At 31.3% G+C, this 18,073-nt stretch overlaps 1 protein-coding gene across 2 annotated transcripts in view; it reads right to left on the reverse strand.

Moving 5' to 3' along the window:
* Window positions 1–18,073, reverse strand: part of LOC132713437 (hemicentin-1-like) — a 92,597-nt gene that overhangs the window by 25,186 nt on the left and 49,338 nt on the right. Inside the window, exons 41-54 of one of the 2 annotated variants that reach the window (XM_060696040.1) lie at window positions 17,529–17,700; window positions 16,473–16,570; window positions 14,030–14,200; window positions 13,377–13,547; window positions 12,638–12,808; window positions 12,158–12,328; window positions 11,512–11,682; window positions 10,229–10,393; window positions 4,079–4,228; window positions 3,609–3,746; window positions 2,717–2,872; window positions 1,784–1,987; window positions 1,145–1,207; window positions 446–531 (exon numbers count right to left, since the gene is read on the reverse strand). In XM_060696040.1, coding sequence (XP_060552023.1) covers window positions 461–531; window positions 1,145–1,207; window positions 1,784–1,987; window positions 2,717–2,872; window positions 3,609–3,746; window positions 4,079–4,228; window positions 10,229–10,393; window positions 11,512–11,682; window positions 12,158–12,328; window positions 12,638–12,808; window positions 13,377–13,547; window positions 14,030–14,200; window positions 16,473–16,570; window positions 17,529–17,700 — 2,072 coding nt within the window. In that variant the 3' untranslated portion in view covers window positions 446–460. Of the gene's footprint in view, window positions 1–445; window positions 532–1,144; window positions 1,208–1,783; window positions 1,988–2,716; window positions 2,873–3,608; window positions 3,747–4,078; window positions 4,229–10,228; window positions 10,394–11,511; window positions 11,683–12,157; window positions 12,329–12,637; window positions 12,809–13,376; window positions 13,548–14,029; window positions 14,201–16,472; window positions 16,571–17,528; window positions 17,701–18,073 lie in introns of those variants that run through there. The other variant, XM_060696039.1, reaches the window with a different exon arrangement.

Below are 18,073 nucleotides of genomic sequence, written 5' to 3' on the forward strand. Positions count from 1 at the left end.
AACATGGTCCTGTACTTGTACATTCATCAATATCTATAAAACAAGGAATATAGAATTATGGCAGTAATCTGAACATGGTCCTGTACTTGTACATTCATCAATATCTATAAAACAAGGAATATAGAATTATGACAGTAATCTGAACATGGTCCTGTACTTGTACATTCATCAATATCTATAAAACAAGGAATATAGAATTATGGCAGTAATCTGAACATGGTCCTGTACTTGTACATTCATCAATATCTATATAAACAAGGAATATAGAATTATGGCAGTAATCTGAACATGGTCCTGTACTTGTACATTCATCAATATCTATAAAACAAGGAATATAGAATTATGGCAGTAATCTGAACATGGTCCTGTACTTGTACATTCATCAATATCTATAAAACAAGGAATATAGAATTATGACAGTAATCTGAACATGGTCCTGTACTTGTACATTCATCAATATCTATAAAACAAGGAATATAGAATTATGACAGTAATCTGAACATGGTCCTGTACTTGTACATTCATCAATATCTATAAAACAAAGATTACATGCTAATGTTGATGATCCTTTCTATACATGTATTACCAAATGCAATTTCTACACCAGAAGGGTTAATTATAATGCTTAATAAGATATCCCCTTTAAAATCAAATAAGTTGATAGTTATTCATAAAAGTTTTAACAAATAAATTGGAAACTGAAGACTGGACATTAAAAAAATCATCTTTCATAAAATATTTCATAACACCTCTGCCACACAACAACTCATTAAACTTAACGATAAAATTTAATCTTCTATAAATATGTTCTAGACATAGGCAAAATGTGACTTTAAAACATTTTGATCGTCAAATAATTTTCTTCTTAAACTCTGTATCAGATTTCACAGTAAACACACATATATGATAATGAACAGTCAATTCTTTTTTCTAAATATTTAATGGGTTACAAATATTTCTTCATGCAGTATAAAACAAGGGTTTCAAACATGTTACCACTGGTCACATAGGTAGAATCTTTTGCTGCCTATAAGTATTGAAATTCCTTAAACAATTTATGTACTACTTCAAGATCAAGGCAGAATAAGAACATACATTTAAGCAGGGTTAAATTTAAAATGCTAGGTTGTAAAACAATAAATACCTTGACAGTAAGAGCCCTCTTCATGTAGAATATATCCTTCAGGACACTGATTACTTGGTGAACCTGTGGTAATCAAACATTGTTCACTTATAATAATTTACAATGTCATTAACGTATATAGCGCTATATTTTCGTTGCAAAAATTATATTTTAAGTTTAAAAAATGTATACTTTTTTAATACCTGAATATGACATTAATTACACTAGTATTAGTTGGTTAGAGGAAGCAAACACATTAGGGTGGCTAAAAGCTTAAATCTTTCTTTACAGTCAAGATAAAAAAAAAATATTTATCCTAAAACCCACACAAGCCTCCTCATTGTCAATCAAATAGCAAAAAAAATATGAGTGAGACTTCAAAAAGTTTTGGAGCACCAAATTAAATACAGTATTCCAGTATATACCGGACAAGGTGCTTTACTGATTAAATACTTAAATCTCGCCTTTTCACCCGCTGAAATTTGCACTTAAAAACATCTAATTCATCTCTTTACACCGATTTATATACTATCATTAATAGAAAATGTAAGAATTGGCGAAAACAGCATATTTTTTGCTCCTACTTTAGGATCATGATTTCTGCAAACATCTAGAGGTACTGCTCCAACACTGTAAATAGTTAAATTCCAAACAATATACCTGGTGAAATGCTTGTATCAAGGATATAGTTGACAAGTTCTCTATTTGGGAAGACATCTACATACAGGTTACTAGCATGCATTCTCTGTACCAGGAACGGCATCTTATTGTCTAGTTTATTATACACTATACTATGATTGGATGCATGAGGTAACATGTGACCATCTACATGTAATAACCTCCTTGACTGTGTCTGTACTGAACCTGTATATATACAAGAAAAAAGCTTAATAATAAAGTGAAGTAATTCATTTACACTATCCCACTTTAAGTCAGGGGGAAAAAGAGGTTGCCTAGATATAAATACGCCTGCCTCTCAATCCAAAAGAAATTAGTTAAAAAATATCTAGGTCATGACAATATATCTTTATTAAAAAGTTAATCAAGAGCTATCAGAAGCAATTGAAATAAAATAAAATACACTTGGTATGTCTACAGATTTTTTTTCCTGAAAACAAGAGCTGTCTGTTGGACAGCAACAATGCGTATGCTCAATTATTCTTAGTGCTTGAAAATATAACAAGGGCCTGGATAATGTAGATTTTTTAAGTTCAAAAAGGGCCATAATGGGCAATAATTCTGTCGAAATCCAAATTACAGTTATGGGGCTTAGACAGCTACATCATATTACACTCTGAAATAAGTGTTTAAAGTTTTAATCTGATTCCTTCAGTACTGTTCTAAAGAAACCAACTTGCTCGCAAAACTTAACCAAATGTCTTGGTCAGACTACAATAGCTAACCCTATTCCTTGAAAAGTTCAGCTAATAATCTGATTATTTTATCATAATAAGAACTGGTTACAAAAACTACTTTATTTATCAATTAATTTTCACATTAAAAAAACAAAACAATAACAGTTAACCCTTTTATTCTTTGCAACAATACCTGTTTTACTGTTAATACAACATATATATTAGATCTTATGTTTACCTGGTCCAGACTGTGTGTACTGTTCCCAGTAAGGTGAGATTCTGACATTTTGTGATGGTGAGATATCTGGAACATTTCCACTTACAACAATATCTAGCTGAAGTTTACCATCACTGTCAACTCCCTTAGAGTAATGTGACATCTTGAGTATTTCACCTGAAATCATCAAATATGTTGGTTATATGAGATAATAATCATAAACACTTAAGCTTGGACATCTGTACAGTCTGACCAGTTGATATACAATACATATTGGCTGCCCAATTATTATTCTTCTTATTATTATTTTTAATACTTAAAATTTCAGTATGGATTTTGCCATGCTGAAATACTAGTCTGACAAAATATTGACATTTGATTGATGTTCTTAAAAAGACAATATCTCGCAAGTCTTCATAATTCCGATGAAACAAAATTATTTCTAATCCTGCATCATAGTAACATGAAACAGAAATTATGATTTAAAAAAACCCAAACTATTACCCAACAGTCATCAATTGTAAGACTACAACTAGACTTCATATATACTTTAGAAAAAGGTCTACTCATTTTAATATTGAAATCCCTTAAAACTTTGGACAGCAGTGTTTGAAATTCAAAATAGTTATTACAGTTATTATAATGTTAATGATAGACTGTTTTCATAATTGCCTTGTTATTAGCCTGAAGACTGTCATATTAGCGTGAGGCCAAAGGCTTAAGAGCCAATCAAAATTATCCAATCTCATAATAGCCGAGTTTTCTCATAGAGGCCGTACTTTTTCCATAATTGCCTTGTTTTGTGTTCATAATGTAGTGGTGAACTTCATAATAGCCTAACATTTGAAGTGAAAACATGCCATATATTAAAAAGTTAATAAATAAAGGTCTATAATGATAAGTGGCAGTTTACCTGTAGCATACTGTATCTGAGCTTCTCTAGTAAACTGTCCGTCTGTCAATGTGTAGCCATTATATGCTCCATCTATCTCCTGTGCTGTACTCCAGTATACGGGACTCAAAACAGACAATAAGTGGCGGAAATGTGGAACTATAACAATAAATACTCTATTCTAACATGCTAATAAAAATATGTTGAACTACATCACAGGTAAAAGTAATTTTCCCCCACATCATTTGGTTTATTGACAACATATGATGTGCAGGCATTTGTTATTTACACTGTGCAGATATCATGTTATAAAGCTCTTCATTGCTATATCTGTTTGATAGGAGGCATAGTGTGAAGCGTGCAAAAATGTAAGACAAAAGAAACATTCTAAATAAATGCAATAAATTAGCTTAAAGTAAACAGGTTTATAATGGAAGATCTGTAATATATAATAAAGAAGTTGGACTAAATAATGATGACATTTATATTACCTAGCAGTTTGGGCACACCTCTGATGGTAGCATTTATCCTGGTGGCTGTTTTATCAGGTAGCGGTGTCATTTGTACAGTAAATGTAGCTGCTGGAATATCTATATTGTTGATGTAACCTATCATGTTACCTTCAGCTTCCACCGGGATAGCTAAAATAATACAATAATTCTACAGTGTCCACAGGTATAGCTAAAATAATACAATAATTCTACAGCTTCCACAGGTATAGCTAAAATAATACAATAATTCTACAGCTTCCACAGGTATAGCTAAAATAATACAATAATTCTATAGCTTCCACAGGTATAGCTATAATACAATAATTCTACAGCTTCCACCAGTATAGCTAAAATAATACAATAATTCTACAGCTTCCACAGGTATATCTAAAATAATACAATAATTCTACAGCTTCCACTGGTATAGCTAAAATAATACAATAATTCTACAGCTTCCACAGGTATAGCTAAAATTATACAATAATTCTACAGCTTCCACCAGTATAGCTAAAATAATACAATAATTCTACAGTGTCCACAGGTATAGCTAAAAAAATACAATAATTCTACAGCTTCCACCGGTATAGCTAAAATAATACAATAATTCTACAGCTTCCACTGATATAGCTAAAATAATACAATAATTCTACAGCTTCCACTGGTATAGCTAAAATAATACAATAATTCTACAGCTTCCACCGGTATAGCTAAAATAATACAATAATTCTACAGCTTCCACTGATATAGCTAAAATAATACAATAGTTCTACAGCTTCCACAGGTATAGCTAAAATAATACAATAATTCTACAGCTTCCACCAGTATAGCTAAAATAAAACAATAATTCTACAGCTTCCACAGGTTTAGCTAAAATAATACAATAATTCTACAGCTTCACCGGTATAGCTAAAATAATACAATAATTCTACAGCTTCCACTGAAATAGCTAAAATAATACAATAGTTCTACAGCTTCCACAGGTATAGCTAAAATAATACAATAATTCTACAGCTTCCACTGGTATAGCTAAAATAATACAATAATTCTACAGCATCCACAGATATAGCTAAAATAATACAATAATTCTACAGCTTCCACTGGTATAGCTAAAATAATACAATAATTCTACAGCTTCCACAGGTTTAGCTAAAATAATACAATAATTCTACAGCTTCCACCAGTATAGCTAAAATAATACAATAATTCTACAGCTTCCACAGGTATAGCTAAAATAAAACAATAATTCTACAGCTTCCACTGATATAGCTAAAATAATACAAGAGTTCTACAGCTTCCACCGGTATAGCTAAAATAATACAATAATACAATAATTCTACAGCTTCCACTGATATAGCTAAAATAATACAATAGTTCTACAGCTTCCACAGGTATAGCTAAAATAATACAATAGTTCTTCAGCTTCAACTGGTATAGCTAAAATAATACAATAATTGTACAGCTTCAACTGGTATAGCTAAAATAATACAATAATTGTACAGCTTCAACTGGTATAGCTAAAATGATACAATAATTCTACAGCTTCCACCGGTATAGCTAAAATAATACAATAATTCTACAGCTTCCACAGGTATAGCTAAAATAATACAATAATTCTACAGCTTCCACAGGTATAGCTAAAATAATACAATAATTTTACAGCTTCCACAGGTATAGCTAAAATAATACAATAATTCTACAGCTTCCACAGGTATAGCTAAAATAATACAATAATTCTACAGCTTCAACTGGTATAGCTAAAATAATACAATAATTTTACAGCTTCCACAGCTATAGCTATAATACAATAATTCTACAGCTTCCACCGGTATAGCTAAAATAATACAATAATTCTACAGCTTCCACTGGTAAAGCTAAAATAATACAATAATTCTACAGCTTCCACAGGTATAGCTAAAATAATACAATAATTTTACAGCTTCCACAGGTATAGCTAAAATAATACAATAATTCTAAAGCTTCCACAGGTATAGCTAAAATAATACAATAATTCTACAGCTTCAACTGGTATAGCTAAAATAATACAATAATTTTACAGCTTCCACAGCTATAGCTATAATACAATAATTCTACAGCTTCCACCGGTATAGCTAAAATAAAACAAAAATTCTACAGCTTCCACTGGTATAGCTAAAATAATACAATAATTCTACAGCTTCCACCAGTATAGCTAAAATAAAACAATAATTCTACAGCTTCCACAGGTTTAGCTAAAATAATACAAGAGTTCTACAGCTTCCACAGGTATAGCTAAAATAATACAATAATTCTACAGCTTCCACTGATATAGCTAAAATAATACAATAGTTCTACAGCTTCCACAGGTATAGCTAAAATAATACAATAATTCTACAGCTTCAACTGGTATAGCTAAAATAATACAATAATTGTACAGCTTCCACCGGTATAGCTAAAATAATACAATAATTCTACAGCTTCCACAGGTATAGCTATAATAATACAATAATTCTACAGCTTCAACAGGTAAAGCTATAATAATACAATCATTCTACAGCTTCCACAGGTATTGGTCAAAATAATACAATAATTCTACAGCTTCCACAGGTATAGCTATAATAATACAATAATTCTACAGCTTCCACAGGTATTGGTCAAAATAATACAATAATTCTACAGCTTCCACAGGTATAGCTATAATAATACAATAATTCTACAGCTTCCACAGGTATAGCTAAAATAATACAATAATTCTACAGCTTCCACAGGTATAGCTAAAATAATACAATAATTCTACAGCTTCCACCAGTATAGCTAAAATAATACAATAATTCTACAGCTTCCACAGGTATAGCTATAATAATACAATAATTCTACAGCTTCCACCAGTATAGCTAAAATAATACAATAATTCTACAGCTTCCACAGGTATAGCTATAATAATGCAATCAATTTCTACAGCTTCCACCGGTATAGCTAAAATAATACAATAATTCTACAGCTTCCACAGGTAAAGCTATAATAATGCAATCATTCTACAGCTTCCACAGGTATAGCTAAAATAATACAATAATTCTACAGCTTCCACAGGTATAGCTATAATACAATAATTCTACAGCTTCCACAGGTATAGCTAAAATAATACAATAATTTTACAGCTTCCACAGGTATAGCTAAAATAATACAATAATTCTACAGCTTCCACAGGTATAGCTAAAATAATACAATAATTCTACAGCTTCAACTGGTATAGCTAAAATAATACAATAATTCTACAGCTTCCACAGGTATAGCTAAAATAATACAATAATTCTACAGCTTCCACCAGTATAGCTAAAATAAAACAATAATTCTACAGCTTCCACAGGTTTAGCTAAAATAATACAATAGTTCTACAGCTTCCACAGGTATAGCTAAAATAATACAATAATTCTACAGCTTCCACGGATATAGCTAAAATAATACAATAGTACTACAGCTTCCACAGGTATAGCTAAAATAATACAATAATTCTACAGCTCCTACAGGTATACCTAAAATAATACAATAATCGTACAGCTTCCACTGGTAAAGCTAAAATAATACAATAATTCTACAGCTTCCACCGGTATAGCTAAAATAATACAATAATTGTACAGCTTCAACCGGTATAGCTAAAATAATACAATAATTGTACAGCTTCCATCAGTATAGCTAAAATAATACAATAATTCTACAGCTTCCACTGGTATAGCTAAAATAATACAATAATTCTACAGCTTCCACTGATATAGCTAAAAATAATACAATAGTTCTACAGCTTCCACAGGTATAGCTAAAATAATACAATAATTCTACAGCGTCCACAGGTATAGCTAAAATAATACAATAATTCTACAGCTTCCACCGGTATAGCTAAAATAATACAATAATTCTACAGCTTCCACCAGTATAGCTAAAATAATACAATAATTCTACAGCTTCCACCGGTATAGCTAAAATAATACAATAATTCTACAGCTTCCACCGGTATAGCTAAAATAATACAATAATTGTACAGCTTCCATCAGTATAGCTAAAATAATACAATAATTCTACAGCTTTCAGGTATAGCTAAAATAATACAATAATTCTACAGCTTCCACTGGTATAGCTAAAATAATACAATAATTCTACAGCTTCCACAGGTATAGCTAAAATAATACAATAATTCTACAGCTTCCACCGGTATAGCTAAAATAATACAATAATTCTACAGCGTCCACCGGTATAGCTAAAATAATACAATAATTCTACAGCTTCCACCAGTATAGCTAAAATAATACAATAATTCTACAGCTTCAACTGGTATAGCTAAAATAATACAATAATTGTACAGCTTCCACCGGTATAGCTAAAATAATACAATAATTCTACAGCTTCCACAGGTGTATCTAAAATAATACAATAATTCTACTGCTTCCACCGGTATAGCTATAATAATACAATAATTCTACTGCTTCCACCGGTATAGCTAAAATAATACAATAATTCTACAGCTTCCACCGGTAGAGCTAAAATAATACAATAATTCTACAGCTTCCACCGGTAGAGCTAAAATAATACAATAATTCTACAGCTTCCACAGGTATAGCTAAAAATAATACAATAATTCTACAGCTTCCACAGGTATAGATAAAATAATACAATAATTTTACAGCTTCCACTGGTATAGCTAAAATAATACAATAATTCTACAGCTTCCACTGGTATAGATAAAATAATACAATAATTCTACAGCTTCCTCAGGTATAGCTTAAATAATACAATAATTCTACAGCTTCCATGGGTATAGCTAAAATAATACAATAATTCTACAGCATATACCGGTATAGCTAAAATAATACAATAATTCTACAGCTTCCACTGGTATAGCTAAAATAATACAATAATTCTACAGCTCCCACAGGTAAAGCTAAAATAATACAATAATCGTACAGCTTCCACTGGTATAGCTAAAATTATACAATAATTGTACAGCTTCCACCGGTATAGCTAAAATAATACAATAATTGTACAGCTTCGACAGATATAGATAAAATAATACAATAATTCTACAGCTTCCACCGGTATAGCTAAAATAATACAATAATTCTACAGCTTCCACTGGTAAAGCTAAAATAATACAATAATTCTACAGCTCCCACAGGTATACCTAAAATAATACAATAATCGTACAGCTTCCACTGGTAAAGCTAAAATAATACAATAATTGTACAGCTTCCACCGGTATAGCTAAAATAATACAATAATTGTACAGCTTCCACCGGTATAGCTAAAATAATACAATAACTGTACAGCTTCGACAGATATAGATAAAATAATACAATAATTCTACAACTTCCACCTGTTAGCTAAAATAATACAATAATTGTGCAGCTTCCACCGGTATAGCTAAAATAATACAATAATTGTACAGCTTCCACAGGTATAGCTTAAATAATACAATAATTCTACAGCTTCTACTGGTATAGCTAAAATAATACAATAATTCTACAGCTTCCACAGGTATAGCTAAAATAATACAATAATTTTACAGCTTCCACCGGTATAGATAAAATAATACAATAATTCTACAGCTTCCACAGGTATAGCTAAAATAATACAATAATTCTACAGCTTCCATGGGTATAGCTAAAATAATACAATAATTCTACAGCTTCCATTGGTATAGCTAAAATAATACAATAATTCTACAGCTTCCACCGGTATAGCTAAAATAATACAATAATTCTACAGCTTCCATGGGTATAGCTAAAATAATACAATAATTCTACAGCTTCCATTGGTATAGCTAAAATAATACAATAATTCTACAGCTTCCACCGGTATAGCTAAAATAATACAATAATTCTACAGCTTCCACAGGTATAGCTAAAATAATACAATAATTTTACAGCTTCCACCGGTATAGATAAAATAATACAATCATTCTACATGAGTTAAGTGACAAGAGCTGTTATTCTAATGTACATGTATAAAAAACATTAAAAGTTAACCCCTGCTTGTCTTAAACAAAAGTCATCAATTCAATGGATGATAACAGATTCATTCTTAAATTTTATGGGCAATAACAACAATGAATGCACTATGTCCCACAAAGCTTCAAAATATAATATAATTGAGATCTGTGAAATCCTTCCCAAAGTTGATTACCATAGCAAGGTTCCTGATAGCAGTCCATGATCTGTTTATTATCTCCCCTACATGTTGCACCACCATGTCTTGGTTGTTGACATCTACGTTGACGGTATTTTGTACCTCGGTCACATGTTCTAGAACACATACTCCAGTCTGACCACACTGACCATTCACCATCAACTGTTAATAACCATATTATATTGCTTTATAATATATTAACAAATAAAGTATAAGGGTCAGTTCATTTTAGAAACAAAAACGACAACATCTTAAAGACCTCAAAAAAATATCCTCCACCCTAAGAAAAATATATACAACATGAAAAAAAGCTTTTTGTTGTTGTTATTTTCTATTTACTATTAGTTAAGATTTAAATACATTTTAATTACCGTATAAGTACTTATTTCTGCGGGCTTAAAATTCTGCGATTTTGGTTAAAATAAGGGGTTTTAAATTTCTGCGTATCTTATTTCTGCGGTGTCATCATTCTCGCATTGATGTTGTTTTATTTTTGTGTTTTTGCGTTTTAATTTAGATATTTTTTACAAATCAACCGATACAAACAGACAACATTTCAAGATATGCTGATGTAACATGTACAGTACTTCCGTTAAACATGCAGACGACTTAATAATGTGTGTTCATCGTGATCACCATGTATCGGTATATAAAATATGATAAACAAGATCAAAAAGGAAAGGTGGCGTTCAATGAACGCAATAAACAAAACGTTAATAAACAAAAATCAACAACGTGCAATGACAACAATTAACTGTAATACTGCATGTGTATAAATATGAAGTGTGAAAAATAAACAATGGTAATATCGCACGTAGACACAATATATTGTACAAATACAAAAGGGTATGTTTATTGCACGCGTCAAACTATAATAGTTTTATTTTTGAAATAAATCAAGCTTATGGTGAGCGCAAATCATACAAACATGATATTTTTTTAAACAAAAAGAACCAGTGAAGTTATTTTTTTCTAATATTTTATTCATGGCGGATACATAAAGAAAAATTATTCCCATCTACAAAAGCTGATAACGGTACATGGTAATGTAATTATACAATACAGGTAGTTGACATATTCCGACATACATGTAGACATAGCGAAAGGATTAGTTTTCTGCGGTTTTTAAATCTGTGGTGTCGTTATAAACCGCAGAAATAAAGTTCCCGCAGAAAAAAATACTTATACGGTAGGTTTTTTTTTGTTTTCAGTCTATAGTCATTTTATGAAACAGTCTATAGTCGCGTTACCCCTATCTATAATCAAAATGAAACGATTACTTGGACAGGGATCCCTGTTACATGGCACAGTATCATCAGCTTGTCCCCTACATGGATGTCCATTGTTGCTAGGTGACGGGTTAGAACATGTGCGGAACCTTTTCTTCAACCCTCCTCCACAGCTGACTGAACACTCCCCAAATAGACCCCAATCTGCCCAGCCACCATGAACTATGAAATACATAAACAAAATGAAGACATCAACTATATTACAGTTTTTCCTAAAAACTTTAAACAAATATCATGAATCTTAGAAGCAGTAACAAAATTGAGATAACAATTTCTGCTTATTATATTAACCCTTTTTCAATTTTAAACTTAATAACAAACACTTATCATATTAAGAATCTAAATTAAGATAATAAAGTAACTAATTAGGTAGTTTTCTGATACATGTACTATGAATATTGAGAAATATATCAAAATGTATATTTATTTGTTTCGGTTTAACATACATGTACATGTATATAATGAATATGTTATAACAACAAGTGCTTATAATCACACTGCTTCTACTAATTCAATAGAATACTTTATATTATGTTTCACTATATATGTGTCTTTTGAAGTAAGCTTGCTTTAAAAAAGAAAAAAAGAAATAACAACACCCCCCCCCCCCCCACAAACACAAATTTTTTTCACATACCAGGGCAAGGTTCACTATTACAGTAATCAAGTTGTAAATCTGTCCCTATACAGTATAATCCTCCATATAGAGGTTCTGGGTAGTTACAAGCTCGAGACCTTGTCCGTGTCCCACCACCACACGATAACGTACATGGATTCCAATGTCCCCAGTTTCCCCAATTACCATCAACTAAAATGTTTGAAAATAACATAATGATATATAAAGTGTTGTGTTACATACAAAGAAAAAAGTTTTTATATAATCATTAAAGTGTAAAACAGTGTTACAACTGACTAAGATATAGGGGAAATTGAACAGATGTAGATTCTATACTGTATTATTGAATGAGTGCAGGTTCAATAATGAATAAGGCTAGCTTTCAGAATTATGCCCCTTATCATGATATTATAAGCAAGCATTCCAAGTTTAATATTGATACCTTTAAAATTGTTAAAGTAATGAATGGGCTACATTAAAGCTTTTGCACAAAGACTTTACCTGGGCATTCTCTAAGTTTACATCTTTGTGTTTCGTCCTCATCCCCGAGACAGTAGCCGCCATGATCTGAGGGTGGAGGATTGTCACACCTACGTATCCTCTCCTGTAGACCTTCCCCGCATGTCACTGTACATGCCTGCCATGACGCCCAGCTGCCCCATCCTCCATCAACTATACAAAGCCAAATACAACACTTCAAAAACTAGCTTTCACTAAAATGGTCATATTAATTCCACCTGCCTTTATAACTTTCAGTCTCAAATATTCATTAAAGTGATATATAATGACACTATGTTTCGGGTCTTTCTGTTAGTTTATACCAATTTATTTAAGTTTGATTGTGTTGGAAGCTTTAAGCTTATTGAAATACTCTCGAAACAATTCCTGGAACCAACCAGTACTAAGCAATAAATGTAAAGATTCTTGCTCCAGGAAACAACGGCTTGCCCCTGCCATGAACCCATGCAGTCAGCATACTTAGATTACTTGTCCAACATGTTAACCACTTGGCCATGCCGCCACATGCCGCCACATGCCGCCACTGTTCACATCACATCTTATTTTATCTCATTTTACAAAATATAAAAACTGGAAAAAATATTTATTCATAAAACATAAGAAATGATTTATACGTACTGTGCTTCCTATCGTAGATTTTATGTATTTTTTTTTATGATATATAAGATGGAGAAAAAAGGAAACTGCTGTGATATACCATGAATGTATTACACAATTTTACCTGCACAACCTCTCTTATTACATGACTTTATCTCAACAGCCTCGCCGTCACAGTTCGCACCACCAGCTTGGGGTGCTGGGTTGTCACAGAGTCGTCGTCTCAACCTAGTACCTTCATTACAGGTGACACTGCATGGGTCCCATGGTGACCAATGACCCCAGTTTCCTGGTACTGTATATGGTATAATAGTTATTTGAACCTAATACTGGATCTTAAATATTATAATATGCTTTGAGTAAGAAATAATCTCTCCTGTCTCTCTCTCTATATGTGAAGAGTAAAACTAAAATATGAGCATGCTATGAAACTACTGAATATGCCAAACATCCACAAAGAATTATAACAAATGATAAGCAGGAAGGTCAGTTGGATGCATTCTCAGAGTACTGGTAAATGGACATAAGCTTATTGTTTTTCAACTAGATATACTATATAGGATATTCATTATTGTATAAATATAAATATTGTATCATTATACTGACATTATAAGAGAACAAAAAACACATAATTAGATAAACACAAACACTCATAATTCCCCAAGTCGGATGTCTTGCAACTTGTTTTACTTAAATATTTTTAAAAGTTTAAATCAACTGAAAATTCTTAAAACACAATCTTTTATTATCTACTGGTAAAGTTGTTAAAGTACAAACCTGGACAAGGTCTTATCTGACATGTCCTGGACTCTACTGGTATCCCTCTACAATCATCACCGTAATTGGCTGGTTCCGGGTTGTCACACAATCTGTGACGAAGTTGTCGTCCCTCACCACAAGTAGCACTACATGACGCCCAGTCTGACCAATCTGACCAGTCACCATGTACTGATGATATAAAAAATAATAATGGGATATCTGATAATATATAGCTTAAAAATACAATATTGTATCACATACCCGTGACGTCTTTGTGGCTCCGTAAAAATGGTATTGCACAGCTATGAATATATTTTGATATATGACGTCATTTGCGTTATACAAACAAAGCATTAAGACGCGCTAAATCTAAGGATTACACTAAAGGCTTGTTAATGAAAAAAATGTTTTTTTCACTTTAAACAATTATTTTGGTAATGTGATCAATAGAATATTATATTCGCGTAGATTTATTTCTGAATTTATTGAACATGTTGAATAAAATAATATTATGCTCGCCAGAGGCTTGCATAATAAAACCTTATTCAACTCGTGCAATAAATTCAATATTGAACTTAAACATGTTAAATTCATTCATTATCCTCTATGTCTCCTTATATTCACCAACAGTAGTGATTAAGTGAAAACTTGCACACTAAATACCTTATTCATAAATGTATGGTACTTATTAGCCTCAGTTATGCTCAAATGATTTCCTTGAGACCAAATTTATTGTTTAAGACTAGTATGATTTAATGTAAATAAAGGTCAAAAAAACTTTTATTTCTTTAATTTCTCATTCTTACAAAATTCATAAATTTGTGTGTTTGACATTTAACATCTTCTTCAACAAAAAATTCATTGAACTGGCAAGAATGTCTGCAATGAGCATTACTTATTACATTAACATTTTCATTGAAATAAATTGATACAATAAACAATTTAACATATCAACTTTGATATTTATCTTTTAAGGACTTTTCTAGTTCCATGTTTGTAACAGTCTTTGGTTTGACTTTTATTGGCATTATGGAGTAATCCTGAAACCTCTCATTCGTATTATAGGGTAAAATTAAAAACTAAATGATACTTGTTTTGGTTAAATGGACTCCACTGAGGTTTTTGGACATGATAGGACTGGAAATATTTTTCAATATTAATGTTCCATTTGATGAAGGTCTAGACCAAGAGTTTGTGTGCAAATTTCAGTACATTCACTAACTTTCAAAAGTTTTCAAAAAAAATTATTCTAATTATGAAAAATGACCGAAAAATTTTGTAACACTTTTCACTAAATTGTGCTGCACAAAATTATTATTTTCAATTTATTTCCGGGTATTTTTCTTAATTATCTTTTGCACATCGTTCTGTTTAAAGTGTCCCAGCTGATCTATTTAAAAAATTAAAATTTCATGTGCTTCGGCTTTTTTACCTCAGTGGATTTCCTTTAAGTCAATGCTTGATGGAAATTTTACATGTATGAGTTATTAGAATTACAAAGGAGTAAATGGTATTGTTAAGGTAATATTTGTTAAAAACCTTAATATAACTTTTACTTATCAAATAATTTGACATTCAATTTATACCATCTGAGCAATTTAAACTTTTCAGATTATACCACCTCTACTGGGCAGGAACCAGTTTCCGGACAGAATTCGAGTTTTTTTAATTGTCTATTTTTTAATAATAAACATGCATTAATAAAACTAACATACCAAAAACCTGAGCTCTAACTATGTCCGATAACACAATTAATACTTACCTGGTGACGTAAGCAATGTATAAACTGAAGGGTTAAATTAGGTCATCAAAAGTGTAAATTGTTCACTCTTGCAGAACCAGTGACCGGACATATATTAAGCTGCTATTCATATCTGTTTTTAACTGATAATTATTCTAATATAACAAAAAATTTCTACTCACATATTAGCTTTCTTATATAATTAAGCTGATTTACTGAAAAATGTTTATGATAGGAAAAATAACGATCACGTGATGGGTCTCGGAATGACTGAAAAGTGAAACGGATATTTTTGTGGGTACGGCAGCAACAAAGTGAGAAAGTGGAGTAAACCTAGCTAAACACCATTTTCCGATACGTCACAGATTTAGCTCTGGGGCATTTAACACCCAATAAACTTCGAATGAAGTACATTGTGCATTAATTGCTACCCAAAATTATATCCCGAAATAAACAAAAAATTGCGCATGGGCAGAACAAATTACATGCCCCAAAGGGATATAAGGCTGTTTTTAAAACACAGGTAAGATATCCTCACGAAATTTTAATGATGTATCAACTTGGAAGGAAGTTTATTTTCTCAAACAATCAAACCAAGCATCTTCATAACATATAATACTGATCATCATCGATAAAGCCAAAATTAAGCCGTTATAATACTTGTCCGGAAACTGGTATTGTCCGGAAACTGGTTCCTGCCCAGTACCAGGAAATACTTACCAACTACTGTGATATTTATCTCTACAAAAGATTGACCCAGATTATTACTAGCCAAACATCTGTACGACCCTGAATCTGACAGCTGGGCTAGAAGTATCCTGAAATATTCAGTTTTTGATAATATAACAAGGTTATGCAAAAAAATTGAACAGAAGACTCACCTTTATTCTAAATACACCACAGAATGCATAAATATATTCGTCTTAAGTGAATACACCACAGAATGCATAAATATATTCGTCTTAAGTGTTTTTAGATGTCAATAATCATTGAAGCAAAAAATATTTTCAAAAAATCAAACTGTCAAAAAAAAAAAAAAAAAAAAAAAAACGATTTTCAAAATGGTTTCATGAATTGCTATCCTATCATATAACTCATTTTACTAAATTACGCATACATGTATATTGACATTTAAGAGACATTAACAATCTTTCACTTACTTTCATTATAAATCACACATGAAGTTTTCTTTGACATAAAAGTCATATTAATTAAGCATTCTATGCAACACTGTTGCATTATTTGGTTACATCAAACATGTATCACAAATTATATATCTTAACACAACACTGCTTTAAATATGTATTATAAAATGTCATTTGCATGTAAATAATTTTAACCCTGAATAATAAAACGAAATGTTTTATCTGGGTTAAGTTTTTGTATGACTAATACTCTATAAGACTAGAAAAATTGAAAAAGAAATCGAAATTACAATTTTTTTTATTTTCATAACAGACATGCTTTGTTTGAAATTTCAAACTTTCAAAGTTTTTTTTTTCTGTTCCAGAAAGTTTTAACATGAAAGAGCTAATATAAAGTAGGCAAAATTATAGAATTAAAACATCACTATGCTAAAACTTTAAATAAACATCATCTTTCTTAAGGAAAATTCAAAAAAAAGTACTGATTGAATACAAAAGAATACAGAAACAGTGCAGCTCATGACCAGACAGCACTAATGAGCCAGCTGATTTTTGATGGCACTGCTCACATAGGTATATAGATGCAGTTGCTGCCAGTAGAGTATAGGTTAAAATAAGTGTAAATATTTACCTGAGAGTATTATTAGGAAGTATAGATAATCTCCCCTGATCTTGCAGTATATCCCAGCCTATCATCCAGTCCATTTTAGGTGTTGGCTCTCCAGATCCTAAACAATCTACTAGAATAGTCTCCCCGTGAATAACCCTTGTATGCTGAGGTTCCAACAAGAATGATGGTGGTTCTGAAAGGTAATTTTGATAATTCAAATACTACTAAGGCTATTATTTTTTGTTTGGGTTTGAAGGGACACTGTATAGGTCATATTAAGACTTAGGAGTGGAGTTATCTGGTGCTCCTCGATGGATTATTTAGTAACTAAGTAAGTAAGTAAGTTACAAAGTAACACCTTTATTTATCGAGGCTTACACATTCCGTTTCCAACAGTAATAACAATGTATAAATTTCAATTGTGCTTTTTGGAACAGACTGCAGCGAGGGTAAAATGATTTAAAGTCAATGATGACTTTGACCCCTCAAAAAATACAATTTATATGAATTAAAATCAAGAACAATGAAATTTAATTTTTTTTTCTCTAATCATACATGTAATAAAA

Source organism: Ruditapes philippinarum, unplaced genomic scaffold, assembly GCF_026571515.1.
Source record: "Ruditapes philippinarum isolate M1 unplaced genomic scaffold, ASM2657151v2 ctg332_1_1_1_1, whole genome shotgun sequence".
NCBI classification, from domain to species: Eukaryota; Metazoa; Mollusca; class Bivalvia; order Venerida; family Veneridae; genus Ruditapes; species Ruditapes philippinarum.